Source organism: Talaromyces stipitatus, genomic scaffold (genome assembly GCF_000003125.1).
Source record: "Talaromyces stipitatus ATCC 10500 scf_1105507295527 genomic scaffold, whole genome shotgun sequence".
NCBI lineage: Eukaryota > Fungi > Ascomycota > Eurotiomycetes > Eurotiales > Trichocomaceae > Talaromyces > Talaromyces stipitatus.
The window spans coordinates 3,765,343-3,793,123 of record NW_002990114.1 but is presented as its reverse complement, the minus strand read 5'-3'; the positions used below and the strand labels follow the sequence as shown (position 1 = coordinate 3,793,123).

At 46.9% G+C, this 27,781-nt stretch overlaps 12 protein-coding genes across 12 annotated transcripts, besides 2 other annotated features; 6 read left to right on the top strand and 6 right to left on the bottom strand.

Moving 5' to 3' along the window:
* Positions 1 to 590: 590 nt before the first annotated feature.
* Positions 591 to 1,922, top strand: TSTA_094240 (beta-lactamase, putative; the record flags this gene model as incomplete). The annotated part of the gene is made up of 1 exon (XM_002479096.1): positions 591 to 1,922. One exon carries the CDS (start codon positions 591 to 593, stop codon positions 1,920 to 1,922), a length of 1,332 nt encoding a protein of 443 aa, XP_002479141.1.
* Positions 1,923 to 2,220: 298 nt separating this feature from the next.
* On the bottom strand, positions 2,221 to 4,546 carry TSTA_094230 (uncharacterized protein; the record flags this gene model as incomplete). Its single annotated transcript, XM_002479095.1, has 6 exons — positions 2,221 to 2,583; positions 2,645 to 2,939; positions 2,991 to 3,411; positions 3,466 to 3,662; positions 3,712 to 4,272; positions 4,332 to 4,546. The coding sequence occupies 6 exons, from the start codon at positions 4,544 to 4,546 to the stop codon at positions 2,221 to 2,223; spliced, it is 2,052 nt and encodes a 683-aa protein (XP_002479140.1).
* A 378-nt stretch (positions 4,547 to 4,924) lies between these two features.
* Positions 4,925 to 6,440, bottom strand: TSTA_094220 (uncharacterized protein; the record flags this gene model as incomplete). Its single annotated transcript, XM_002479094.1, has 5 exons — positions 4,925 to 5,383; positions 5,429 to 5,526; positions 5,592 to 5,918; positions 5,972 to 6,077; positions 6,138 to 6,440. 5 exons carry the CDS (start codon positions 6,438 to 6,440, stop codon positions 4,925 to 4,927), a joined length of 1,293 nt encoding a protein of 430 aa, XP_002479139.1.
* Positions 6,441 to 6,863: 423 nt separating this feature from the next.
* Positions 6,864 to 7,933, top strand: TSTA_094210 (uncharacterized protein; the record flags this gene model as incomplete). The annotated part of the gene is made up of 2 exons (XM_002479093.1): positions 6,864 to 7,330; positions 7,465 to 7,933. 2 exons carry the CDS (start codon positions 6,864 to 6,866, stop codon positions 7,931 to 7,933), a joined length of 936 nt encoding a protein of 311 aa, XP_002479138.1.
* Positions 7,934 to 8,494: 561 nt separating this feature from the next.
* Positions 8,495 to 10,731, bottom strand: TSTA_094200 (glucokinase regulator family protein, putative; the record flags this gene model as incomplete). The annotated part of the gene is made up of 4 exons (XM_002479092.1): positions 8,495 to 9,482; positions 9,533 to 9,918; positions 9,982 to 10,435; positions 10,493 to 10,731. The coding sequence occupies 4 exons, from the start codon at positions 10,729 to 10,731 to the stop codon at positions 8,495 to 8,497; spliced, it is 2,067 nt and encodes a 688-aa protein (XP_002479137.1).
* A 727-nt stretch (positions 10,732 to 11,458) lies between these two features.
* TSTA_094190 (MFS transporter, putative) lies at positions 11,459 to 12,981 on the top strand (the record flags this gene model as incomplete). Its single annotated transcript, XM_002479091.1, has 3 exons — positions 11,459 to 11,560; positions 11,632 to 11,839; positions 11,909 to 12,981. 3 exons carry the CDS (start codon positions 11,459 to 11,461, stop codon positions 12,979 to 12,981), a joined length of 1,383 nt encoding a protein of 460 aa, XP_002479136.1.
* A 938-nt stretch (positions 12,982 to 13,919) lies between these two features.
* Positions 13,920 to 15,692, top strand: TSTA_094180 (bicyclomycin resistance protein, putative; the record flags this gene model as incomplete). Its single annotated transcript, XM_002479090.1, has 4 exons — positions 13,920 to 14,309; positions 14,373 to 14,901; positions 14,973 to 15,295; positions 15,366 to 15,692. The coding sequence occupies 4 exons, from the start codon at positions 13,920 to 13,922 to the stop codon at positions 15,690 to 15,692; spliced, it is 1,569 nt and encodes a 522-aa protein (XP_002479135.1).
* Positions 15,693 to 15,904: 212 nt separating this feature from the next.
* On the bottom strand, positions 15,905 to 16,968 carry TSTA_094170 (uncharacterized protein; the record flags this gene model as incomplete). Its single annotated transcript, XM_002479089.1, has 2 exons — positions 15,905 to 16,032; positions 16,125 to 16,968. 2 exons carry the CDS (start codon positions 16,966 to 16,968, stop codon positions 15,905 to 15,907), a joined length of 972 nt encoding a protein of 323 aa, XP_002479134.1.
* Positions 16,969 to 17,405: 437 nt separating this feature from the next.
* TSTA_094160 (uncharacterized protein) lies at positions 17,406 to 18,150 on the bottom strand (the record flags this gene model as incomplete). The annotated part of the gene is made up of 2 exons (XM_002479088.1): positions 17,406 to 17,904; positions 17,960 to 18,150. 2 exons carry the CDS (start codon positions 18,148 to 18,150, stop codon positions 17,406 to 17,408), a joined length of 690 nt encoding a protein of 229 aa, XP_002479133.1.
* Positions 18,151 to 18,661: 511 nt separating this feature from the next.
* On the bottom strand, positions 18,662 to 20,704 carry TSTA_094150 (chitosanase, putative; the record flags this gene model as incomplete). The annotated part of the gene is made up of 7 exons (XM_002479087.1): positions 18,662 to 19,442; positions 19,520 to 19,669; positions 19,890 to 19,967; positions 19,994 to 20,136; positions 20,233 to 20,270; positions 20,370 to 20,382; positions 20,528 to 20,704. 7 exons carry the CDS (start codon positions 20,702 to 20,704, stop codon positions 18,662 to 18,664), a joined length of 1,380 nt encoding a protein of 459 aa, XP_002479132.1.
* Positions 20,644 to 21,036: a mobile genetic element.
* Positions 20,853 to 21,314: a mobile genetic element.
* Positions 21,315 to 21,650: 336 nt separating this feature from the next.
* On the top strand, positions 21,651 to 23,685 carry TSTA_094140 (polysaccharide deacetylase family protein; the record flags this gene model as incomplete). Its single annotated transcript, XM_002479086.1, has 5 exons — positions 21,651 to 21,747; positions 21,887 to 22,379; positions 22,435 to 22,718; positions 22,771 to 23,148; positions 23,213 to 23,685. The coding sequence occupies 5 exons, from the start codon at positions 21,651 to 21,653 to the stop codon at positions 23,683 to 23,685; spliced, it is 1,725 nt and encodes a 574-aa protein (XP_002479131.1).
* A 465-nt stretch (positions 23,686 to 24,150) lies between these two features.
* On the top strand, positions 24,151 to 26,937 carry TSTA_094130 (heat shock protein Hsp98/Hsp104/ClpA, putative; the record flags this gene model as incomplete). The annotated part of the gene is made up of 2 exons (XM_002479085.1): positions 24,151 to 24,844; positions 24,866 to 26,937. 2 exons carry the CDS (start codon positions 24,151 to 24,153, stop codon positions 26,935 to 26,937), a joined length of 2,766 nt encoding a protein of 921 aa, XP_002479130.1.
* Between the last annotated feature and the right edge of the window lie 844 nt (positions 26,938 to 27,781).

The following is a 27,781-nucleotide window of genomic DNA, read 5'->3' as shown; positions in this document are numbered from 1 at the left end:
TTCGGTACATTGCCAGTGCTACCCTGACAGAGTACTTTCAGCCAGGGAGCTATACAGTGTTTGGCAAGAACTGGAAAGTCATATGAGTGCTGAATTACTAAAAGTCCACGTGATATTCGTGATACTTCCAAATGGAGAAGGTGGTCATGCTATGGGGGCTACAGTCCCAAATGTTCACGCCGCTATCAATCGGAGTATAGAAACGGTGGCTTTTTCGCCGTATAGAGAGGTGTTAATTGAGAGGGAAACAATCAGCAGGCCCGCAAACATCTACTACCAGTAGAGTTACATTCAGAATAATGGAATGAACGATAAAACTCTAGAGATAGCCCGTTATTGCGGAGTCAATTGTACCTATCTAGCAGTAACTATTTCTTATCTCTCGGAGTGATTGTATCTCTTTACGCCGACCCAACAAAATTATGCGGGGAAGCTTGCATACTCCGAAGTCGTGATTTTAAACTCACCGAATCAGAATAGTTAAATACTGGGGTATATTCAAGCTTTCATGCATTGATCATACCCCAGACGCAGCAACCTGAGTAGAAAAGACAGATTCGCGTCAGAGGTGTCACTCCATACTATCCACCATGAAAACTACCATGTCTTTTAGCCAGTTAGCATTGACATTGGCCTCAATTGGCCTTGTCTCTGCCCGGCCTCCCTGGAGCAATAATGGGGAACTGGTCTACGGCTCTCCCGAATCCGTTGGCATGCAGGCAGCGCCTTTGCACCAAATGGTCCAAAACGTCACTGCATATACACACGCTGCCAACTATGGAAGGTTCTCGCACTACAAAGTCCTTCCAATTGAACCCGGATCCGCGAATCTGGTTGCTCGTAACGGTGTCATTGTCAGCGAATTCGCTGTCGGAAAGAGAAATCTCTATGCTGATGTTAACGGTACCGAGTTGCCTCGACATCTGCAAGAAGATACCACTGTGGATACAGTTTATGATATGGCCAGTCTTACCAAGCTGTTCACTACTGTAGCTGCTCTACGGGAACTGGATGCTGGTCGGATTGAGCTAAATGCCACTGTCGTGACTTATATCCCGGAGTTTGCGACGAACGGAAAGGAAAACATCACCATCCTCGAGCTCTTCACGCATACAAGTGGCTTTGATGCTGACCCTTCGCCATCACTTTTCTCGGACAGTTATACTACGTATGACGAGCGCATCAATGCTATCCTGACGCAGAAGATCATCAATACCCCCGGAAGCACATACCTCTACTCAGATCTCAACTTCATGTCCCTGGCCCTTGTTATCCAGACCGTAACTGGACGACCTTTGGATGAACTCATCTATGACTATACCAGACCACTCGGAATGACATCTACCTATTTCAACCGTGGCAACATTGAAGGCGCTACTTGGCAAACCCCCAACTACTATCGTACAGCCACCCAGGAATTCCAAATCGCAGTCCTCGGTCCCGCAGAGCCACAACGTCCCCAGCCAGTACGCGGTACAGTCCACGACGAAAACGCCTGGGCCCTAGACGGCGTATCCGGTCATGCGGGTCTCTTTTCGACCGTCCGCGACACAGCCGCATTCTGCCAAATGATTCTCAACAACGGCACATACGCCGGACAACGCATCCTTTCCCAGAACGCAGTCGACCTCATTTTCACAAACTTCAATGCTCGATTCCCTGGCGATGAGCACGGCTTGGGTTTTGAGTTGAATCAGTATTATACTGCGGGTCCCATGGCGAGTTTGCAGACTGCTAGTCATACCGGATTTACGGGAACGACGTTGGTGATTGATAGGACTTATAATGCTTTCTGGCTGCATTTCAGTAACCGTGTGCATCCGTCACGGTCGTGGTCTAGTAATAATATCGTGAGAGAGGCTGTTGGGTATTGGGTTGGAAAAAGTTTAGGGTTGGATGTCGCATTTCCTCCCTTGTCTTAGTTGAGATGCACTACTCGAATCTAAGGATCGGTAGTGATGTGTTTTCAAGGAGAGTTTTCGGTCGTACTTTCGAGAGTAGGATTCATTAACTCGTGTCAAATATATGAAGGATGTATATAGCAGATATTTAGTATATATATGGTTAAATGTATAATTCTTATCAATGTAGATATCAAAGTCTGGAAGGCAACATAAATCATTACTCATAAAAATTCAATAAGGCATGTTATCATCCATTCTCATAAAAGAACCTCGATCCGGAAGCCCGATCCTATCAAATAATTAGCCAAAAGGAGGATTACAACGCATCACGAAGGAGAACGTACCAGGAATCCACACCAAGTCCCAAGTAGTCCGAAAACATCCAATCTGGTGACAGGGCAGCGGTGGACAACATGTCCAAGGAATTTTCAGGCTGACCAGGATCTGAAGGGCTAAGGATAGTGTCCATTGCAGATTGTAGAGCATTTTTTGCATGACAGAAAAGCTGATAATTTCCATCGCCAGGATCATGTAGGACACCCATGTGAGCGATGAGCACTGAGAGATTTTCTATGCTGCGTCGTCTCGAAGATGAATCAAGATGAAATCCCACACGAGACGATGGCTGTAGGAGGTACCAGGCAATAGCGCCAGCAGCGGGTAAAGCACACGATGCAACCTGTGAAAGAGTCGGATTAGAATCAACGCTATCAACCGAGTGGGATCTCGCTACTACGCACCCTCCATGCCAGAGAGATCAAACCTATTTCAGAGAGTTGTTCGCGTCTGACTAAAGCTTCGATAACCCACGAAAGCAGTTCACTTGCGTTGACAAACAAAGCACCGTTATCTTCAAGACCATGCCGCGAAGCCGCCCATTCGATTAAGAAAGTGGTATTGAGGTAAAGCAGGCGGATCTGATGTAATGTGTCTACCTCATGGCATGAGCGACCTTTAATCCACAGATCGCGGGTTGGCATTGTGAGAAATGGAGGAAGGTCTTTCCATGCATGGTCAATCTTCGCTTGAAGCTCGCTATGAAATCTCAGTATCAAATGAAAGGTTTAGAAGGGCTTCGAAGTATACCTGATTCGCTGTGGTACGTTTGTGAGATTTCGTCCAAGCAAAGTTTCTAGAGCATCTTCCCGGATCATAGAAGTGATCATGGACCATCGTACGACAGCACTTTTCCTGATCTGTCCGAGCGTGTTCCAGCCGCTTCGGTCCAGGTGTGCCAGTTCCCGGTCCAAAGCCTCACCCTTTAAGCTATATGTATCCTCTTCAATGTCGAGAGGCATACTGGTATAGCAAAAACGTTTACTAACTCGTGGAGGCCGACCTAAAAAGACAGCAAAACTAATATCGGACCCATAAATTCGAGCAAAGATTTGCTGGCGTAGTTGAGTTAGGAAGAAAGGAAGATATTCTTTCTCCTTGACAGTCTCGTGAAGTCCATCTGCAAAAAGTGCACTGGACGCATGATTGAGTCTTCTCCATGCCTTGAAACCTAAAGAGTATGTTAATCAAGCTGAGCTCTTGACAGGGAATCTTCATAACCTACTTTGATCACCGTAAAATATTGAAGCAAGAAGGAAACTCTCGTATATAAATATCATAGTGATGTCATTTAGAGTGTCCAAGGAGTCACAAAATCCAACAGACTTATTGGTTAAATGAACCAAATTTGTCCTCAACAATTGACGCTCCTCTTCCGTTTTGCACGCGGGGTGAGGAACCCGTATCTCGGTGGAAGCAATTCTTTTCTAGTTAGCATTAAACCAAATCAACAAACCTATAAGAGACCTACCCGGCCAATGTAATAATCAAACCCACTGTCTCCCACCGCAGATTCAGTCCTGTATACTGAGCTGCGAACTCTTCAAGGGACATGGCGCTATGAATTTCCACAGGCTGATTTGCCTTTTCAAAGAGTCGTTGGGATAGCGCAAACAAGCTAGCCTGCCGATTTTGCGACTGTCGTATAATATCAATCTCATTTGCGAGACTCTCGAAGAATGGGAACAGTAAAAAGGTCCCCAAATGGGTTTGTAGACCATTCCCTTTTGCATCGGAGAAAAGTTGTCGAAAAGCGTCGTCAGCAAGATAGTTAAGAAAAGTGTCTAATAGCTGGACGCCTTCATCAACCATCTTAGAGCTGTCTGCCCGCAGAACAGCATCTCGGGATGACTGCTGATCGGTAACGTGAGGTCGCGAGGTATCAATTCTGACAGCTAGGTGGTCCCCAAGATTGTCCAAGACGGTCTTTAAAGATGACGATCCTTGATAACCTGGGTTTGGATACGGCTTCATCTGGAAAGTAGCCACTGGTTTCTCAGGGGATGTGCCATTTGTGGTACCGGCTGGAAGTCTGCTAATAGATTAGTTTCCTTATCTTTCCATTCAAGAGCAGCTTGACTATAGACTTACACATGATGATGCTCAGATACCACAATCGGCCTATGCCTCTTAAAGGGGTTCTTTCTGTAGACGCATTGCGGAGTAATCTCACGGTTGACGCAGCGGGAGCACGCAGGACGCTTGTGATCGCAGGCGAGCTTCGACAATCGGCACGGTTCACACGAAGGGATCCGAATGCGATTCTTCTCCACTGCTCGCCTAGTAGAATTCGCCTGTGTAGACATTTCTCCTACCTCAGCGATATACAGATGGTTTGAGCACTTCGAGGCGTTTGGGATGTTCTTCTAAGATAATTTGTGGAGGAGATATGAGGCCAATCTTTACTCCGAGACTACTCCGCAACAACCTGACAGTGGCAGAATTTGATTGGTCATGTAGATAAGACCCTCGGTAGAAACAGCCAATGGGAGCCATTTCTCCGCATTCTGTGGGGGAAGAGGCCACCTTCCCGATTAGGATGCAGTCAGTAGCTTTTATGGAAGTTGCACGTGAGACTTCAGCTTTTTTCTTGAATCTTTTCTCTGTAACGTTGCAATTGACTCAATCTACACTTATGCCTTGCGGCTACAAATTCACAACCCGTGACTCGTATATCCGAGTCATCAGTACAATAGGTAAGATGCTCGTTTCTTTCTGAAAGCCTGTAGGTCAGCCTCCCACTGTGAGCGAATCTCATCAGGCGAAAGTCCAGCTTCAATGCCCTCCCGAACCAATGGACCACCAGCCAACACATCCACATCGTACCGACTCGTGTTGGAACCATTGAATAGCCAGTGGAAGCTTTGCGTCGTGTTCCCAAAGCCCGTGTCGTTATTGCCAACGGTGTAGAGATGTTTGGCACTCCAGAGCAAAGATACTCCTAGGTAAACTGAATCGAACTCCTCATAATCGCGAGTGGAATCGAGGAAGACGTAACTTTGGAGACCGCATACGGTCTGTGACTGGAACTTGGATGTTGTCGGGCTGAAACATGCAGATCGGAAATTGGTGTGAGGAATGTTGAGTGATCGCATTTTTTCGACCCACGATCCGTTCGTGAAAGAACCTCCGAGTAACTGCGGCTAGTCAGCTTTCATGTCTGCTGTTATGATGTATGAGATTCGTACCTCGAACGGTCGAGTAGTTCCACGTCCCTCGGAAATGCTCGTTCCTTCAAACATGCAGGCGCCGGGGTATATCAACGCCGTGTCCGGAGTAGGCATATCTATATAAGTTATGTTAACGGCACTCGGTGCTATTGGATAGCCCATAGGACAGTTGACTGCTTACTTGGACTGGGCATGACCCAGGGAAGACCAGTATCTTTCCATGTCATCGATCTCTTCCATCCTTTCATTGGAATGACCTCTAAAATCAAATCTGAACCGTTCGCGGCTTGCTTTATCCACTTCTCCCCAACGAACATTGATGCCAATTCTCCGGTTGTCATGCCGTGAGCTTGAGCAATAGGACGCCGGCCCACATAAGATGCATAGCTTTCATTGAGTACTGGACCAAATGCATTCACACCTGTGATAGGGTTCGGTCGGTCTACGACCACGAAGCTAACGTTTGCAACGGCTGCGGCCACCATTGTATCATATAAAGCCCAGGTATCTGTTCAATGTTGGTTACCTCGTAGGTTTTGAGCTTGTGTAAGATTGACTTACACGTATAGAAGCGTGCTCCAACATCTTGTATGTCAAATAGGACAGTGTCCGCTCCAGATTCCTTAATATAGCTAACAATTGTGCTCGTGTTAACATTGTACGCATCCTATAACAAATGAAATCATTAAAATTGTGCTTGGAGAAAGATTCTCGTTGGAAAACGAACATAAACAGTCAGACCAGTGCCTGGGTCAACAAAAGTCCCTTCCGAGCCACCAGCTTGGGCTGTACCTCTGAATCCATGCTCGGGACCCATGACGCCGACAAGGTTGACAGCGCCAGAATTGAACATAACATCAACACCAAGATCCAAATCAGGTGTCACACCTGTAGGATTAGTCAACGCGATGACCTTACGCCCAGCTAACTGGGTGTAGTTGCTCTGGATGAGAACATCGAGGCCTGTCTTGACTGCATGTTTAGCCCATGCTACGCTCGAGAGAGCGGAGAGTATAGCAAGGCCCTTCATGTTGGACTCTACGATATATCGAGTAGTAACCACTAACGAAGGAAGGAATTGGATTGGAATGTTTTAAGGTCTAAGTGTCTTTCCGGATGGGAAAGATGGAGGTATCATAAATACCGGAATATAGTGCACATGCTGTCTAGGTAAGAAGTTGTTTACCCGCGGGAATTCCACTATGACCAGACCGAACCACTCCGAATAGCACAGTCGCTGATAGAAAGCTTGGATATTGGAGTAGTAGGTAGTACTATTTGGTGGGTCTGTCTTTTACCCCGAGATCATCCCGCGATAACAGCTCCAGATTGTTCACCCTAGTCCTAGACTTTTGCAGTACGGTAGGTGTCCATGTTTAGCTTTTGCCCAAGAGTCAAGCACGCTCACCGATCGTTCGATAGACATTTCAACGTCCAGTTCTATAAGCAGCCAATGCAGTCTAACTATGGCAATCCGGTCGTTACGGCGGAGCGCATGAAGTTTGACGATCTCGCATGGGAGAGAAGCGACAACATTTCCAACGCCTGGAGAGATGCGCTCTTCGATAAGAAAGTCCTTCGGGAAGTTGGAGGATTCATAATCAAACATGGAAAAGGCCCAGCAGAAGAACCGTTTAATCCACAGAAAGGATCTTTCAATTCAATGTTCCGCAAGAAATTCTTGGATGCCGGTTCTGCTATCATTCGCTTTCCCATTCCTGGCGTTTCTATGTTCCCTGAAGGAAAGGTAAAACGAGAGAGGTCTCTTGTTATACGGTTTATCGAACGGCACACCAGTGTGCATGTACCTCATGTTCTCCATTACGGAATGATGGACCAAACTCCTGCTGGACTTGGTCCTTTCATTATCATGGAAAATTATTCGGATCTCGTTGATGCACTCAATACCCTCCGAGCTCCGTGATGATGAGCGATGTATCCTTTATCCTAATATTAACGAACAGCGACTTTGATCCGTATATAGTGACATATCAAATATATTGCTCCAACTAGCGAGGAAATCATTCAAAGAAATCGGTTGCATGGCAAATTAGGAAGACGACGATTTTGATGACAAATGGGAAACTACGCACCCGTCATTTTTCTATCAATATGAATGAACTTCTTCAGATGGGCCATGTCCCTCCACATATGCTACCGCGGACCACTTTCAAGACAGCTTCTGCATACTTTTTGGCACTTGCTGAAATGCATGTGATCCATCTATCAATGCAACGCAATGACACTATTGAGTCCACCGAGGACTGCAGACGCAAATATATTGTCAGATGTCTGTTTCGGAGACTGGCACGAGAGAATTGGCTGTGTTCTCACGATAATGGGCCCTTTAAGCTATTCTATGATGATTCCAGGCCAGCAAATATACTCGCAAATTCCGAAATAGACTTCAGAGTAGTAGAGGCAATTGACTGGGAATTTACTTATGCTGCCCAAGTCGAATCCGTATATAGTCTGCCGTCATGGCTTCTTCTCGGGCGCCCCAAGTACTGGAGAGGCTCTTGATGACTGGGAACAAGAGTATTCGAGACGTCTTCCAGTATTTCTTCAGGAGCTATAAAGACAAGAGGATGATCTAATCCAACGAGCAAGTCTAGCCGAGGACAATCGTCTTTCTCAGCATGTGCTGGAAAGCTAGCAGAGCGTCGATTTCTGGGTGTGCTATGCAGCGAGAAGAAATTGGGCTTTCGATAAGTTGTATTGGGCAAAGATTGATTGATCGTAGATTCTTTGGGGATGGTGATTTGCAGGATAGATTAGACGTGCTTATACCGGAAGAGAGAGATGCTCTTGATAGTTTTGTACAGAGGAAGCTCAGGGAGAAAAAAGAACACACTCTTGCAAGCTGGGATGATTACGACGCTTTGAATAAGTGGTGGTGTTTCAGAGACAGATTTTATTGATTCTAGTGAATGTAAGAATTATGCATTTATGATGGCCTTCATGCTATGCAGTAGTTATACAAGGTTCAAAGCTCCCCTCCCATTAATATCCGACTCCTGCCGCCCAAGTATCTATGTCTATATTATGTCGTAGAGCTGGCCAACTAGAACACACGCGCTAAAGTCAGGATGTCCCATTCTGGAGTGGCAGAGGAGCATCTGATGCTAATAAATATTCAACTCCGACAAGTGCTGCACTGGGAACAGCTTCAGTATAGCTGAACCGGATGTTGCGCTTAGCCAGGGCAAGTTGGAAGATGGTTTGATACACGCTGTGGAGCATCACTCCTCCGGAGAGAATGAGACCGCATTGTGCAGGATCAATATATCCATGTGACTGATGGTCAAGCAGGCGACTGAGAGTGTTTTCGACAAAGTCTGATACTTGCTGGGCAATGATTTCCACTGCTTCTGCGTCTCCGGATCCAGCTGAATCCAGAATTGTTTGCGTGATGCCTGCGATTCGAGATTTGGCGGATTTGTCATCGCTGGCCACCAGGACGTTGCTTAGTAGATCGATATTCCGAACGTCGTCGGCTCTTCCCAGCGTGGTGTCGGAGAAAAAATTCAGTATCTTCAATTCTAACGGACTTAGTCCGGCTTTTCTCTGGCAGAGATTGATTTCCTCTAATGAAAATAATGTCTTTCGGATTGCTTGTCTTCCAATTGCATATCCGGCTCCTTCATCTCCAAGAAGATGACCCCATCCACCAGCGCGAGCAACACGTTTGGGGGTTATATCATTGTTATTAAGAGCATAGCGGATGGCAATGCTACCAGTGCCAGCAACAACGACCAAGCTGGAGGAGATTTCTGGATGTCGGGCCATGGCTGCAGCTAGCAGGTCAACGTCGTTGGTGATCTGCATATGAACCAATTTATCCAGGTTCAAACTCTGTGTTACTGCTGCTTGCACACGTTCTCGCATCCCTGGGCGGTCCATTCCGGCGCTGGCTATCCAGATGGAATCGAAATATGCGTCGTCTGATAGATGCGATTCTATCGAACTATTGATGCCGTCGACAGCCTTTATTGGTTTGGAAATGTTCTTAAATGCCTCGCGCGCAGCTGTGACCATTGCCTCTACCGAAGCTTCGAAATTTCCATCCGTCCTACGACCTTTAACACTTATCTCACAACCGAAAGCAGGGTATGAACTTACAAATTGCAAGGTCCAGCGACGCCTTTCCCTATCTTACCACCTGAATATCCTACCACGGCAGCACATTTTGACCCGCCACCGTCTATACACAAAACTGATCGATGTCGTTTGAATCCGTTCACCAGAGGTTTCTTAACTTGAACATCATCCTCAGTCGCAATGACCCTAGCGAGGACACCTTGAGCCATTTCAAGTTGCTCCCTGCTTTCCTCTACCGAGAGCCCTTTCTCTGCGACGACAATGGCAAGTTTCACTCTACCATCGCATCGAGCAAGCAGATCATCCAGTTCATAATCAACCATTGAGGAACAGCGTCTGCTAACTTTTCGGAGAATGTTTCGCGACCTTTGCTTGAGCTTTTGGTTTGATGCGATAAGGTCGACCATCTGTGATGCAAATCAATGTTAGCTTGGATATCCACCGTGTACACTTTATTGAACATCTCCTACCATATTTCCATAAGTTTTTCCTGCCCTAATCATAGTACCGGTGCTCAGCATGTTCAGTACCAGCTTCGTCGCGGTTCCCGCTTTCAGTCTTGTACTGCCAGTGACGACTTCCGGGCCTGGTAAAGGTGCCATCATAATATCAACATTACCTGACCGACCCATCTCTGATGGCGATACACATGCGACACCAAGTGTGAGACAACCCAGACCTTTGGCATATTCAAGTGCACCGAGCACGTAAGGCGTGCGGCCAGATGCTGCGATTCCGATAACGCTATCTAGCTCACCATTCAGGCCAAGAGCGACTAGATCATCTTTGCCGGCTACGGTGCTGTCTTCCGCACCTTCCTGTGCCATTCGGATTGCTGCATCTCCTCCAGCAATCAAGCCGACGAATTGAGTCGGGGGTGCTGCAAATGTAGGAAGGATTTCGGAACCGTCCAATACTCCTAGTCTGAATTTTTGGTTAAGACTCGATTATTAAATTTCATCATGCGCATTAAACACGAACCTGCCGCTAGTCCCTGCTCCGACATATATCACTCGTCCACCAGCACGAACACGAGGAACTAACAAGTCGATTGAACGCGCAATGTCTTCCAAACACGGCGTCACACTGTCAGCCACTGTCTTGTCTTCATTGTTGATTATCGTGCACATCTGCAGAGTCGAAACCCTGTCAATATTGGTGGTGCGCTCATTGATTGCCTCGGTCTGCAAGCCGGAAAGATCCAGGACATCCTGCGCCATCTTTGCGAGGTCTGCTTATCATCGACAGGCAGCAGCGTGTCGTTTCTTATCTCGAACCCTCAAGAAAAGAGATAAGCGTCGTACATGGGTGATGTTATATCAGTTAAGATCTTCATTGTGAATTTGAGACATATTTCCATTCGGTGTGTTCATTCGGCGAGATGTCTTCAGCCCCGGTCAAGTGGGGGGACGCTATTTTGAGATTGATAGGGATAAGAAACTTCAAACACTCCGACTCCGTGATAGCCGACCCCTTATCCGGCCACTTTTTGCGGGGTTTATGCCGACTCGGCGAGAAGAGAGCGTTTTGCCACTCAAAACACCCATTTACCCCGAACACTGAGCGTGTGCCCCACACTACTCCGATGCCCCCGTTTCTGAGGTTCCAAATCTTCGTCTCTTTTTGGCAACACTAAAACGCTCTTATCTCGTGCGCTGCAGTTGTGATCCGACGAAATTTTCATCCTTCTTACACTTTCTTAAGGTCCAGGCAAATCGGTCCTCTGGCCTATCTCTCTCTCCTCACTCCGAGTGGATCAACCACGTGTTACATGTGACTAAACTAAACGGGGGAACCTGGGGTTCACGATATGATCGAGCTACTATATTAGACCCTGCATCGACCAGTTCTAGGCTGGCTGAAACATCGGATTTTGTCACACAGTAAAGACTTGACATTTATTGATCTACCTTTCTGATTGACTACGGTATCTCAACATTCTTCACCATGTCGGCAGTCGAACCGCCTCAGTCGATGCCTCGACGCGTCTATACCAACTCTTGGTTTCAGATCCTTCTGATCAGCTTCATCTGTTTCTGCTGTCCTGGTGTAAGAAATTCTATTCTATTTGTTACGTCTGAGTAAGTTGACCGATATACTGATGAACTTGCTTGCTGTAGATGTACAATGCCCTCTCCGGTCTGGGAGGGTCCGGTCAAGTCGATCCAACAGTAGCGGCCAATGCTACAGTCGCCCTTTTGGCTGCTACTGCTGGGACTGCTCTCTTTGTCGTGGGACCGATTTTCGAGCGAGTCGGACCTCGTATCTGTCTTCTCATTGGTGGATGGACTTATGCCTTGTACTCCGGTAGTTTGTTGAATTTCAACCGTAAGTTCACTGTTCTACTGAGCGGCCCAAAACAAAAAGTCGTGACTAATTTGGGGTTCAATTAATTAGATACCAAGAATGGATCATTCGTCATTGCTTCCGGTGCCCTTTTAGGTATCGGCGCCTCGTTCCTGTGGGTTACTCAGGGTGCCATCATGACAACCTATGTTCCCGAGGCTCAGAAGGGACGAGCTATCGCTGTGTTCTGGATTATTTTCAACCTCGGTGGTGGTGTTGGCTCTCTCGCTAGTTTCGGCCTTAATTTCCACTCAAAGACTGGAACTGTCTCGGACTCCACGTACATCGCTTTGCTTGTGATTATGCTCTTCGGCTGGATTTTGGGCGTTCTGATTTGTAACCCGTTGTCTGTCAGAGTGAAGGGCCTACGAAAGATAGCAGATGAGGAGAAGCACAACTGGCGACAGACAGCACGTCTCGCAGTCAGTACCATGTCTGACTGGAGAGTTATTTGCATGATTCCCTTGTTCTTCTCCGCCAACGTTTTCTATTCATATCAGCAAAACGATGTCAATGGTTTGACATTCAACATCCGAACTCGATCTCTAAATGGTTCCCTTTACTGGATCGCCCAGATGCTCGGTGGCTTGATCATGGGTTGTTTGCTCGATATGCCGTGGTTGACTCGTCGCTGGCGTGCTGTGGCTGGCTGGATCACTCTCTTCGTAACTGGAATGGCTATCTGGGGAGGTGGCTACGCTTTCCAGCTCTGGGCTGATCGTCGCCTGGCACATGGATTGAAACAAGACATCGACTATACGAATGGAAGACTCTCGGCCGGCCCCATGATTTTGTATATCTGCTACGGAGCATATGACGCCCTCTGGCAATCTTTCTGTTACTGGTTGATCGGTGCTCAGTCCAACAACCCCGCCAGAACTGCTATCTTGGTCGGTGCTTATAAGACCTTCCAGGCTACTGGAGGAGCTATGGCATGGAGAATTAATGCTCTACACAAGAAGCCCATGACCCAGTTTGCCATGGATTGGGGTCTTTGCATCGGTTCCCTAATGGTTGTGATCCCTACCGTTTGGGCTATTACCTCAACAAATGTGACTGAGGAGGAAACTGTTGCCGACGTCGAAGAGAAGGAGGAGGCTGATGTTAAGCAGCCTTTACCATGAGGTTAACTTTGAGCTCGGGAGATTTCTTGGAACCGTTATGTGTAGAATCGGTAGACTTCATGGGACAATATCCTATCTTGATGGAAGTCCAGCGGTGGCAGAATAGATACTAGTATAAATATCAGAAAGTTATTAGCCCCAGGTTCCTATCCACTGTTCGAATGTAAGATCAAATATACCTAGGGAGAAGTACGAAGTGCTTGATCTGTGGATGTTACTAGGTAGTGCTCTGTTCGTGGTCGTGTTTAAAAGCGACATTTGCCTAACGGCCTGGCATGGTGACCCAACAATTCTGTCTATATTAAACTCCCTTCTCTCGCTTAGCTCTAGATACAGAAGGGGAGAACTCGGACCAAGTATGGATGGGTATAGAGTGCTCTAGTCAATGAGATGTATCAAAAGGACCGGATTTCTTTATGGTAGGGGGAATGTTTCGGTGACCTGAACGACGGCGACCAAATACTAGGTAACAACTGAATATGAAAAGAACGGTAAATACCTAAACCCAGCCACATCGATCAAGCAAGTAGACACTGCACTTGTGCGGACTATTAGGGTTATCTAACATCATCCTTCCAGCACCTATGTAGCTGGTCAGGATGGCATCGGCGCTCGGCCGCCGACATCCTTTGATACCCACTAGATATCTGATACGAGTCGTGTGCCATGAACCGAACCGGCTTTCGGCCTTGTCGCTCTGATGGGTTCAATCCTTCTTAACTTAATAATTAAGTGCTGAATTTGTCATAATTATGAACATATAGTGAACATGCATATGTAGTAAGTGGTATATAAAGATTTGTACGTAAAGCGCAAGCACTGTTCAAATTTCGGCAATGGACCTGGGTAATTGAAATCCTTGGAATACACTTGAAGGGATCCTTATTCAAGAACGCTCAGCAGCCCTGTCCGATACGTAGGTACAGCAACATTGAAATATGGCCTCTGAAGACATATCACCGCCTGCTTCGATATCTGATGGAGGTACATGGAGTGCTCTGCATGAACAGGCGCCACAATCCGTCCAGGTACCCCCATCAGCTTCCAACAACAAGATCGACAATGACATCGAGAAACAAATCCCTCGATCAGAAGCACCCAGTGAACAGAGTGATGCTGATTTGATTACTTGGTCCGGCCCTGTCGACTTGGATAACCCTCAAAACTGGTCTTTCAAATACAAACTATGGATTACGGCTGCTTGGGTCTATTCATGTTTCGTGACAACCGTCGCGAGTAGTATCTTCAGCAGCGGTACCGAAGTTATTGCTGCTGAGTACGATGTTGGAACTACAATTGTGACTCTTGGTGTTAGTCTGTTCCTGGTGGTAAGTCAATTCACAACTACATACCCCCAGGTAGGAGCGATAATCAATAGTATCTGCTATCAGGGCTACACAGTCGGTCCACCCCTGTACGGACCATTGTCCGAGCACTATGGACGCAAAACACCATTGGTCATTGGTATGACTTTATTCACAATTTTCAGCATCCCAGTTGCCGTGGCCAAAAATATAGCTACAATACTCGTGGGTCGATTCTTTCAGGGGGCTTTCGGCGCGGTACCCCTAGCTTTGATCGGGGGAGGTCTAGTGGATATCTGGAACCCTCATCAACGAGCAATGGCAGTGACTGGCGCTGTTGGCACGTTGTTCTGGTCACCAAGTCTGGCGCCTGTCATGGGGAATTTCATGACGGAAAATATTAGCTGGCGATGGAATCAATGGTTGAGTTGTATTATGGGCGGTGTCTGTACGATTCTTTTGCTTTTCTTCTTTCCAGAGACGTACGCCCCGTTGCTATTACGTCAAAAGGCTGCTAGAGCACGCAAGGAAGGAAACCCTAAAGCGAAATCACAATTTGACGGTCAGGTTTCGTCGTTTCATGACGTCTTGAGGATATATTTAATCCGTGGTTTTGGTGAGTATTCGACTTTGAGAGGTCACCAATTCTTTTTTAATGTGATTTTAATAATATGATGCTTGGTCCAGTGCTTCTCGGTACCCAGCCCATTCTGCAAGCTGTCACGCTTTACCAGGGATTCATATACGGAGTATCCTATCTCTTCTTCGTGTCGTATCCTATCGAGTTTCAAGAGGCTAGACACTGGGATCTGGGAGTTAGCTCTCTACCGTTCCTCGGCATAGTAATCGGTGTTCTCATCGGGTGTGCCGTTGTCATCTTCACGATTCAGCGGGAAACTAAACCTCCTCAATTGGATGCTGATGGAAAACCGATCATTGTGCCGGAAGATCGACTCCCTGTCGCCATCTTTGGCGCTTGTTTGATTCCTATCGGTTTATTCATTTTTGCCGTATGTATATCGGAGCTCCCCCTTTGACTTAAATCAAAAGCAAGCCGCTGCTTATTTATTGTCTTTGCAGTGGACATCAAACCCTACTATCCACTGGTCCGGAATGGTGCTCGGTAGCATCCCCGTCGGAATGGGCATGTACATTGTTTTCTTGCAATGCTTTAACTATATTATCGACTGCTACATGACAATGGCAAATAGTGCCTTGGGCGGAAACGCGATGGTGAGAAGTCTGTTTGGAGCAAGTTTCCCTCTTTTCGGCCCAGCCATGTATCACCGACTAGGTGTGGCTTGGGCGACGAGCGTCCTGGGGTTTATTGGTATTGTAATGATCCCGATTCCGGTCCTGTTCTGGAAGTATGGAGCCACGATTAGGACATGGTCAAATAAGAACTGAACCGGAGAGAGCCAAAACAGACAGAGCACTGATGGATAATAGTAAATAGTTATAGACACAGGCTTCATCCCTGTTTCTTGCCCGTGCCTAACAGCCCACCGCATATAGATTACCTAACATTAGACTAAAAATGATTTTATTTTCAACCATATTCGTGCTAAAGAGAAGTGGAAAGATCCCATGATTCTTGCTGGAATAATCCTTGGTAAAAATCAAAGTCGAAGAAACCTGTTTCGAGTGCTGGAACTACTGGTACTTCGCTCGGCATCCCACCAGGCATACATGGTGCTGAAGGTACATGATTGTTCGCGGCCAGGTTCGCATGAGGAGTGACATGCATCTGGAAAGAGTTCTTAGAGTCGTCAAAATTCTGCTGTACAGTGGTTATCGGTCGATATGGTGAACACGTTGTCGCCGGTCTGTTGTTCCCACTCTCTGCATTTTCAACCAAATCAAGCAAGTCAATACACCAGATGAATCCGGTGTACGACTTCTCCGTATTACCAAAGTACATATTCGGCTCGTGAATGAGCTGATAAGCATCTCGCGCGGCTCGGAGTAACTGTATATCTTCCTCCTTACCCAGTAAACCTTTAGTTAGGCAAACGCCAAGGAGATCTGTAAAAGCAACGACTGGATAGTTGCGGAAAATTCGCTCCAAAGCCACGAGATGGCTCACTGTCAAGGGCTGTGCACTTGCGAGTAGATTAATAATCTTCAGAGCGCTGCGTGCGTGAAAGACGGTTTGCTGTTGACTATCCTCGTTTGAGTCGCAGCGGTTGATTAGGATTTGCGTTGCGTGATAGGTGTATTTCAATTCAATTTGTAGAGGATCACTGCCGGGTGGAACTTCGAGTGAAGATAGCTGATCGATGACTGTATGGTGCTGCAATCCCCATTCATTGACCAGATTTCGCAGCATTTCGACCTGGCGAGTACGATGAGCGTTGCTCGATCGAGAACCACGGCACGAATACAAGGCGATGAAGATCTCTTCCCAGATTGCTGCTAAGTGTACTGTAGCCGCATTCAGACGTTCTGAATATGTGGCGTTGCCACGACAGCTAGCAATCTGTAGATCAGAATCAAACAGATAAAGATCACACGGGTGACCATTAAAGAAAACTCGTTGCTTGTCCAACATGTACATTGCCCAGAAGAGCTTCTCGGGCTGAATCATCTTCTCCCAGGATGCCGATGGAGGTCTTCTTGCTAGGTTAAGTCCTGTGGAACGGACAACTTGACTTGCTACCTGACATATCTTCTCGAAGGCCATAGATCCGTAGGATTCGCGCGCAACCAATGCCTGTGACCCACATTAGTTATTCCTGTACACAATCCTCTAGATTTTCAAGTACTTGCCAGCATCATGAGCGCCTGGACGTTGCATTGGGCAGGGCGAGTAAACTCAAACAAATTGGCAAGTGCCCTGTCGCAATTTCTGCGAAAGGTCGGGATGAGATCTTCCCCCATTGTGCCCATATGGCAATCCGTAATGCCATTTCGTCTCGCGGAGTTGTTCAAACTAAGAAGTATGATGCAGTTTAGTATCAGGGGTCGCGATGCATCTTGGTCCTTATTTATATCCGCATAGTGTTCGTCGATTATGTCGCGAAGGTAGGCCGTGTCAAAGATAGGGATGTATGAGTTGACGTGCTCAAGGAAATACTCCAGGGCTGGCACCAATAGCGTACGCGGAGGTGTACTAAGAGGTCAGCCATCAGACTTGATAGCTGGGTCGTTACATATTCCATTGAATGGAAAAGCTTGATAGTGCTTCTGGAACTCCGCCAGTAGGAAGGGTTTACTGCACATGAGTTTTGACAAGTAGTGGTTAATGTTCGTATCTTGTGAAGGATCACGCGTAGTTGATGTTAAGGCTTTCATGAGATGTCTCTTGATCGAAACAAAAAGGGTAAGTGCGGCTGGATAACCCACGATGCGTTCACCCCCTTGGGCGATCTGAATGCGCTCAAAATGCGGCTGCCATTTCTCCGATGTCTCTTCGTATTTGGAATCCGTGTTTCTTGAATGCGGGGTCATGTCGTGTGATTTGTTCAGAAGAGTTCGCGGACTAGAAGGCCCAGTCAATGAGGCCGCGTTTGATGCCGAAGAAGGTGACGATAAGATCTGTGCAATTTGCTCTGGAAGTTTGGCAACACTCGCTTCTAGTTTATCCACGCGAGCCGACACGCTCGAGAATTCGTCGTGTCTAGACACTGTGAGTCAAATTGCTCTGATTATCCACGATATCCAGATAAACTCACAATCGTTTAGCATAGTTAACGCGCCTGAGCATATCAGAGAAGTCGCATGTCACCCCGGCTTTGCGGCAATTAGAGCATTCAGGCTGCTGGCGATCGCACCTCACCTTCCGACTCCTGCACTGATCGCAAGCTCTCGATGATTGCTCATCCGTGCTGTTGTTGGGGCGCTTCCTGTTGTGTGGAAGCGACATGTTGGGAGTGGTAGTCCCAGAAAGACCAAGATGTTTCGTATCTGGCGTCCAAGACGTTTATATTGTGATGCCATACACGTGTTGGGTCCTTGCGTGTAGTGATACAGCCGTATGTATCGATGAGCTCAATATCCCCTCAATAATCACAATCACTTAGTTCCCTTGTGTATATGGTGCTTGTTCGTTGTGCGGCGACTTGGATGTGGTTGTGTTTCGGAGGTTCCAAGATTAGTTGAGCAAGGGTTCGGATGCCGAACGCCGTTTCTGATTAGCATTACATATTGCCTTTTTGGGTTAAAATCTTAAGAATTAGGGCTTGTTACGTTGCTGCAAATTTGAAGAAATAAATCAAGCACTACCATTCCTGAAGAACATACTTAGTACATGGTTCTAGCTAAATTTCTGTCAAATTGAGCAATCCTCTCGAGACACGAGACAAGACTGTTTCCTGGTCCTCACACTACCAACCGATTCCTTCTGGAGTATTGGACAACATGAGACCACAACCAGATTAAAGCTGGGCAACCAATTGATCACCCAAGTCCTTGATACTGGCCGCGAAATCCGCATAGGAAGATGCCTTCCAGTCAGCCGAGGAGCCAGGAACAGCCTGGTCTCCCGAGAAAGCGATGTACAATACATCAGTGCCGTCATGGCCGTTATTTCCGTTCATGCTTTGACCGAAACAAGCCGTGCCCACGGCGAGTGAGCTTTCTCCAACCAATGGTGGACCGTCATCACCGTTGGTATCACCCCAGATGCCGTAAATGAGCTTGTTGTTGCAAACAACCGCCACCAAACTAAGTGGTTTGATACCATGTTGTTCAGGGTCGAATGTCGGGCTGTAATCTCCATAGTTGCCCAGCACAACGTATGGGTGAATATCGGCCCTGAGGTCGGAGATACCGTATTTCGAGACTTGGTCCTTAAATGCAGTCTCGTCTTGTGTATCGTCGGACGATTTGCAGCGGTGGTCAATACCCTTTTGACTGCCATCGCAATCAATGTCCATATCGGCAAGCTGGGACCCAGGACCTTTTAGATACAAGCCCTTGCCGGTGAAATACTTTTGACAATATCCAAAGTTTTTGGATCCGTCTTCCACGGCGTAAAAGCCACCTTTGAGCAGGTCCTTGCCAGTGCAAGATCCGCCATTTTTCACTTTGTCGTAGAAAGCTTGGACGTTATCCGGGATATCGTAGGCAAAGGCTGGCGCCGCGAGAGCAGCAAGGGCAAGACCAGCGTAGACTGAAGTCTTCATTGTGACGAATCTTCTGAATTCCTGAGTCTGACTGATGAAGGTGAAGAAAAGAGTTGAGATGATGGATGTGAGAACATCTTATTTATAGACGTACTTCCAAGGTTCTACCTGCTGAATCCTGCACCTGGATGACAATCGGTGAACAACGGTATTTTGAAATCATTGCTTGCTGTATGATAATCGGTGATCAACGGCATTTGAGAATGTTTGCCGGAGTGTGGCTCGAGTAATGAAGTTCGGGATGACCCGTGCCCATGCCTGTTTCAACCAAATATGCATCATCTAGATGCTCTCGTATACCAATCGGGATTGGATTCTCAAACATAATCTGCGGCTCAGTTTATTTCAGGGTCGCAACGGTAGGTATGGAAACATAAGAGAAAGTTCTTTCTCGGTGATTGGGCCATCTTGAATCTGCAGCGTTTCATCTCGTTAATTTAAAAAGCATCCCATTTTCCTTTTTCGGAAAAGTGACTACCCCAGGATTGGTCCCCATGCTTCGCCAAGAATTTTTTGTAACTGGCATATCCGAACATCGTTAATCAGAGTTGGGACCCTAATTAATGATCTACCCATGTCTACGAAGCTAGAAATGGACCGTGGTCGTTTTGCTGAGGCCCGATGGTCAGCAGATCATCTTGATACTTTGTGGGCCGGACATCGCAATGTCTTAACTTGTTACCTGTCACCAATTTTTCTTTGCAGAATAACATGACATTGAGAGTCTAGAATTGTGATTAGGTGATTTACAGTTGGCATAGTCTTAGTTGTTTCTGGTGAGGTTGATGTAACATCGCAATCCCGAGAAAGTTGAAACTAACGGCAATATCCGGTTCAGGTGAGAACCATGAGGGAGAAACTACCTTTCACATGTCACCACATGATCATCCTTCATTTGTTTAGTTTTAGCTCGAAGGCAATTATCTTGATATAAAGGGGCCGAAAGTGAAGGACTGACCTCCGGTCCCTACCTAGGCAGGAAGAAGGCTAAAACTTCTTCCACTAGGATATTCTTCTGGGTATCTTTGTGACTCTAGTGGCCTACCATGCAATTGCCTAAATAGATCTATCACAGTTTCTCCATCACCGATGTAGTTCAAGTTGAGCTTTACATACCATCGTACGGCCATTAGGAAGAGGGATAAAATGGATTCCAAGCCATTCTAATCCAATCTTATCTGTCGTCCATCCATTATCGCTGATATTGATTCTCCAGTCATGTAGAAGATCGTGAACCAGCCTAGTCGAGTATGTCTCTTTGCCTTGAAGATAACGTACGACGGCAAGGCCCATCCGGTTGAATTAACTGCTTCGATTGCAGTCACCCATTCTCAATCATCAGGCTGTAATAGATTTGGATGTTTATATCGATAGCTTCCAGTAATAACCTTAGCAGTTGCACAAAGTCCCATGGCAAAGCCAGTCTTATCAAAATTGTAGAATAGATATCTTCTGGCAAGATCCCATACTCTGATATAACGTCCCGTACGCGATCAAAATACTCTTGGATTATTCTTCGGATTCTCGCATTTGGCACTCTCGTAGTGATATTTCCGTGTGACCGTAATTTAATCTCTGGGCAACTTTGGATAAGATTATATACCCCTTTCTCTCCAACCCGTTGATTTCCGCGTTGTGAAAGAAGGTAAGTAGCCACCTCTCGAACAAGAGAGTTTCGAGGAGGTGACTCACGTTTATCTAGATCTAAGTTTCATTTAGCAAGCAATTCCTCCTCAGATTGAGTCCATTTATGACCGTTGGTGCGTGTTGTACGTTGATATTATACTCCTTCTAGTCGGTCTCGGAGAGTTGTACGAGGGATTGCATAGATCCCTATAGCTTCACGAACATTGGAAATTCTTCCATCTTTTAAATCGGAATTAGCTAATTAGATCTTTCCCTCTATCTGAGTCGATTCTAAGGGATCTATCTTGCGAATTGGTGGCATAATGTCGCGCTGAAGTTATAAGGTCGATATAGAAACGCGTTTTCGGGGAGAGATGGGCGGATCGCTTACATGGCCGGGTCGCTTACCGATTATGTTACCGTACAACGAACGATAATTTACGCCAGCTAAGCAAGTGGAGCACAACCTATCGAGGAAGCCACATCAAGCTGTGACTACAGTCCTCTCCAATTGAACGCTTGAACCAGGTGTTGCCATACAATAGTTTCTGCGAAGTACTTGCTGATTGAATAGTGTGCATCCAAGCGCTTTATCCACACTAACTCACTGCAAATGGCTGCCATGCCGTCCTCAGAATTGGAAGGTTTCCATGCTTTCATTACCGGTGCTGCGGGGGTTGTGGGAAGCTTCATAATTCAAGAATTTCTAGGTAAGTTTCTACCATCCAGTCACATTTGACGAGTATATAGGAATGTATTGTGGATCATGGTAGTGAACTAGATTTCAGAGTATTTATCAGATAGTATGCAGGGTTTGCCAGACACGCTAACAGAATTGAATGCTTATAGCACTAGGCTGTTATGTCACATCGCATGATTCAAAGCCGTATGAGCTGCCGCCTCAAATAGGTCTAGACCGCCTCAATTCTTACTATGGCGAAGTAACCGAGCGAAGTTTGAACCGTTCAATGCAAGAGGCTAGGAACAAGTTCGGGCCTATAAACATTCTTATACTCACTGCTAGCTATGATGACAAGATCAATGAGTACCGAGTGTGGGATCTACCATTGGATACATGGGAGGAAGCATATCAAGGCGCTGCGCGCAAAACGTTTGTAACCATCAAACAGTTTCTTCGATCAGCGAAGTCTTCTCAGGATGCTCAAAGCGGTAGAGAAATTGATAACCTCTCTATTGTGGTCATAGGTAATAGCAAGCCTGGGGAACATGCCGTACCATTTGACCTTATTCAAAGAGTGAAGAATGAGTTACCTCAATTGAATCGCAAGGCTCGGATAAATGCCGTGGTTCCTGTTGGGCCAATCAATCCTCTGATGGCTGAGTAAGTCTGGAATGATTTACCACGGAAGGTAGTAGCTGCTGATGCCGATATATAGGGACTATATAGCCCCTCATCTCGAAGCGTTGGCACGAGCAACAGCTTTCGTAGCTTCGGACCGTGAAGCTGGTCACTTGTCGGGCGAATGCATCATTGCAAATAATGAAACTGAAGGTCGGCTTGCATGGCGGGGCAAAGAGACGATTAGTTTCAGCAAGAGTTCGACAAGCCGATCTTTAACAATCCAGGCGGTACCTCGGTTGTTGCTTCCATCATCTGGCAATAAGATTCGCGTTGCTGTAACGATAGATTTGGATGCTGTCTCTGGATGGCTAGGAACGGGTACAGCCATCTTGTATATCTGACAACGGGTCTTGAGCTGATATGAGAACAGGATACTCCCCAGAAAATGTGCTAGCCGATTATTCAGCTGGATTCTTTGCGGCACGAGTTGGAGTACCGCGGTTAGTCAAAATGCTTCAAAGAGTGGATATAGCCGACAAAGTGACTTGGTTTATACCTGGTCATTCAGCAGAGAGCTTCACGGAGGAGGTCCAGCAAGTTGTTGATACTGGCTGCGAGATTGCTCTGCATGGATACGCGCATGAAGGTGCCTACTCGCTTACCGTACAGCAAGAGCGTGACATTCTCGAGAAATGTATTCAAATCACGAAAAAGCTCACTGGTAAGAGGCCAGTAGGCTACCGAGCGCCCTTGTACCAAGTCCGGGAGTCCACACTGGACCTTTTGGAGGAGTACGGGTTTGAATATGGTATGTCTTGAGTTGTATTATCATCTCTCCGAGGGATAAAGCAGTCTGACAAGTACAAAAATAGACTCGTCTTTGACCGATCATGACTGTCGGCCCTTTTTTGCTCCTCGCCGTCCACCCCTTCAGCCGATTGATTACAGTAAACCCGCTTCGAGCTGGATGCATCCTATTCCAACATCCTCATTAGGCGATAGGAGATCCTCGGATCGTCGTCCGCTCGTCGAAATACCTTGCAACTACTACATGGAAGATATGACCCCAATGCAATTCCTACCACACGTACACAATTCGCACGGATATGTCGATGTACGATCAATTGAGCAGATGTGGAAAGATCGATTCCTATGGATACGGGAACATGAGGAAAGCCCAATATTCACGATCATCATGCATCCCGATACATCCGGTATGGCTCATGTTATTGGTATGGTGGAGAGAATGATCCGGTGGCTGCAAAGTTATGGGGACGAGGTGGAGTTTATGCAAGCTGGAGAGATGGCAAGATGGTGGCTTGCTGAAAATGAGAAGAATAGGTAGATATCTGATTTTGTTGACTAAAAGCGATTGTGTAGATGAGCGTAAAGAGAACAGAGGGAAACAATCTTGGTGCCTTGATGCCTAACGCCTAACCTTACGGAGTACAGGCTGACAAGACTCTAGAATCTATCCGTATTAGGACTAGCGTGCGATAGACAATCATGAAGTCATCGCGGGGGAAACCACGTGATGTGACGTCGATGATTCGAGAATGCGGTGGAAGCCGGGCGAACAAACGGGCAGCAACAGGTCGTCTCTACAAGCTGCCAGTTCATTATCGTATGATGGCCCAACGACGACTATATTAACTTTGTCTCGACCTCTGCTGCTTGCAATTTTTCTTTCTCGATATCGATAGTCACATACGAATAATCTCACTGATACGCTAATATCAAGTGCCAGAGGTGCACAACCTCAATCTTCGCTTGACTGGATTAAGCGCTACATACACACACAACATACACCATGAATAACGTACAATTTACAGACAGGGCGAACAAGGCCCTTCTCGACGCAAATGGCCTCGCCGAACAATACGGCCATAGTCAGATCCTCCCACTGCATCTTGCCGTGTCTCTTCTCAATCCTCCAGCTGGTGGTGTGGACGAGGAAGGACAACCTGCTGGAGTTTCTGGAGACTCGACAGCTGCGCCCCTATTCAAGCAAGTAGTTGAGCGGGCACATGGAGACCCTCAACTACTCGAACGATCACTGATGAAACTACTTGTTCGACAACCCACCCAAGATCCTCCCCCAGAGCGAGTCGCTGTCTCTCCCGCCCTCGCCAAAGTCATCCGATCAGCCACAGAGCTGTCCAAAACTCAAAAGGACAGTTTCGTCGCTATTGATCATCTGATCGTCTCTGTTGCTCAAGATGGTCAAGTTCAGAAGGCTTTAGCTGACGCCAACATACCAAACACAAAACTTATCGACAACGCTGTCTCACAAATCCGTGGTACCAAGCGTGTAGACTCGAAAACCGCTGATGCCGAAGAGGAACATGAAAACTTGAAGAAATTCACCATTGACATGACGGCTCTCGCCAGGGAAGGAAAGATCGACCCCGTTATTGGACGAGAAGAAGAAATCCGCCGAGTGATTCGCATTCTCACTCGACGCACCAAGAATAATCCTGTCCTCATCGGTGAGCCTGGTGTTGGTAAGACCACCGTGGTTGAAGGTCTTGCTCGCCGAATTGTCAATGCCGATGTACCTGCAAATCTCGCCCACTGCAAACTCCTATCGCTTGATGTCGGTTCTTTGGTCGCCGGTAGCAAGTACCGTGGTGAATTCGAAGAGCGGATGAAGGGTGTCCTCAAGGAGATTGAAGATTCTCGCGAGATGATCGTCCTATTCGTGGATGAGATTCATCTCTTGATGGGTGCTGGATCAAGCGGCGAAGGTGGTATGGATGCAGCCAACTTGCTCAAGCCCATGTTGGCTCGTGGTCAACTCCACTGTATCGGTGCCACAACGCTTGGAGAATACCGCAAGTATATCGAAAAGGACCAAGCATTCGAGCGACGATTCCAGCAAGTCCTGGTGAAGGAGCCATCTGTTTCGGAAACCATCTCAATTCTTCGTGGTCTCAAGGAAAAGTATGAGGTCCACCACGGTGTCAACATTCTCGATGGAGCTATTGTCTCGGCGGCAACTCTCGCAGCTCGGTATCTCACGGCTCGTCGACTCCCAGATTCTGCGGTTGATCTGATCGATGAAGCTGCCGCAGCAGTTCGTGTCACACGTGAATCAGAACCAGAAGCTCTCGACAACTTGGAGCGGAGATTGCGCCAGCTTCAGATCGAAATCCATGCCTTGGAGCGTGAACAGGATGCCGCCTCCAAGACTCGTCTTGAACTCGCCAAACAGGAAGCCGCTAATGTCTCCGAAGAATTACGACCTCTCCGCGAAAAATACGAACAAGAGAAGAGGCGAAGCAAGGAAATCCAAGACGCAAAGATGAAGCTTGATTCCTTGAAAGTCAAGCGAGACGAGTCTATGCGTTCCGGAGACACCGCCACAGCCGCCGATCTCGAATACTACGCTATCCCAGAAACCCAGGCTCTTATTTCCCGACTCGAAGCTGAGCGAGCCAAATCTGATGCCGAGGATCGTGCTCGATCAGGAAACGAAGAAGATGTCGCTCTTATGCCTGATGCCGTTGGCCCAGACCAAATCAACGAGATTGTTGCTCGCTGGACTGGTATTCCTGTGACCCGATTGAAGACCACTGAGAAGGACAAGCTGTTGCAAATGGAGAAGCATTTGAGCAAGATCGTTGTTGGCCAGAAAGAAGCTGTCCAATCTGTCTCCAATGCAATCCGTTTGCAGCGTTCTGGTCTTGCCAATCCCAACCAGCCTCCCAGCTTCCTCTTCTGTGGTCCTTCTGGTACCGGTAAGACGCTCTTGACCAAGGCTCTTGCGGAATTCCTCTTCGACGACCCAAAGGCCATGATCCGGTTCGATATGTCAGAGTATCAGGAACGTCATTCACTCAGCCGAATGATTGGAGCGCCTCCCGGCTACGTCGGCCACGATGCTGGCGGTCAACTAACGGAGAACCTCCGCCGTCGCCCATTTTCAATTCTCCTATTCGACGAAGTTGAGAAAGCCGCCAAAGAAGTTCTTACAGTCCTGCTCCAACTTATGGACGACGGCCGCATTACAGACGGACAAGGCCGCATTGTCGACGCCAAGAACTGTATCGTCGTCATGACTTCCAATCTCGGTGCAGAGTTCCTAGCTCGCCCAGCAGGCAAAGACGGCCGGATCGATCCATCCACTCGTGAACTAGTCATGGGTGCACTACGCGACTACTTCCTCCCTGAATTCTTGAACCGTATCTCCAGCATCGTCATCTTCAACCGTCTCACCAAGCGCGAGATTCGCTCTATCGTCGACATCCGTCTCAACGAAATCCAACGCCGTCTTGAACAAAACGGCAAGGACATCAAGATCGAATGTACGGAAGAAGTTAAGGATTATCTCGGCGATGCGGGCTACTCACCTGCTTACGGCGCTCGTCCATTGTCTCGTCTCATTGAGCGCGAGGTACTCAACCGTCTTGCTGTTTTGATTCTGCGTGGCAGTATCAAAGATGGGGAAACCGCCCAGGTTGTTATGAAGGACGGCCGGTTGGATGTTTTGCCAAATCACACTGATAGTGAGATTGACGATGCGGAGATGGTAGACTCAGATGATGCATTGGCTGAAATAGAAGAGAGTGGTGGTGATATGGATCTCTACGAATAAACAATTAGATGATCTGACTTTGGATGAATTGTGATGAAAAGAATATTTCTGTATGAGTTGCATGGCTAGGCGTCTGAGCTTTTTGGTTTTACAAGGACATGTCTTTTGCTTCGATCAATGTACATAGTACTCTAATATACAAAGTTCAGAAATAAACACTCTTCAACTGTGTCCTTATATTGTAGCGTGTAGATAAACAAGTGAATGAAATGATTTCTACAAGTGTGGTCAGGTGCTCACTATAGCCCTAACAATCAAATCTCCCGAGATTTTACCTCCAAGGTCGATCGGGACTACTAGGCGAATAAATCAATATGATTCCCATACCTGTTAGAAGCTGAGTTGTGGATTATCGATTTATTGTCAAGGTTAGCAGGGAATATAAATTCATTGCTAGCGGTCGTCACTGCCACAAACACAACCCGACACCTTGGTTTACTGACCTTCAATGGCTCGATGCCGATTGAAACTCTTCAATGCTTGATGAATATTTCTATTTGTGAGATACGTTTTCTCAAGTTCGCCATCATGAAGGTTCACCATCGCGCGTATATACCAAGACTCGACAAGCGAAGATGTTCCTAATCTCGAGTATGTGTCATATCAATCCACATAATTTCATTGTCGCTCAGTGCAAAACGCCAAAGCTCTTGGAAGGTTAGTGCTCATATTGTGGAGCTGTTGCTGACAACTCGTTTGGAGTTCATGCTGTACAAGAAAGACAACTTCTCGCGACGAAGGGTGTTCTTTGATATTCGGAAAAGTTATAGAGTCGATGACAGTCTTGTTGATGAACCGTCATTCAAATTGGTCATGTCATATCGATATCTTGCTATCAGCCGGC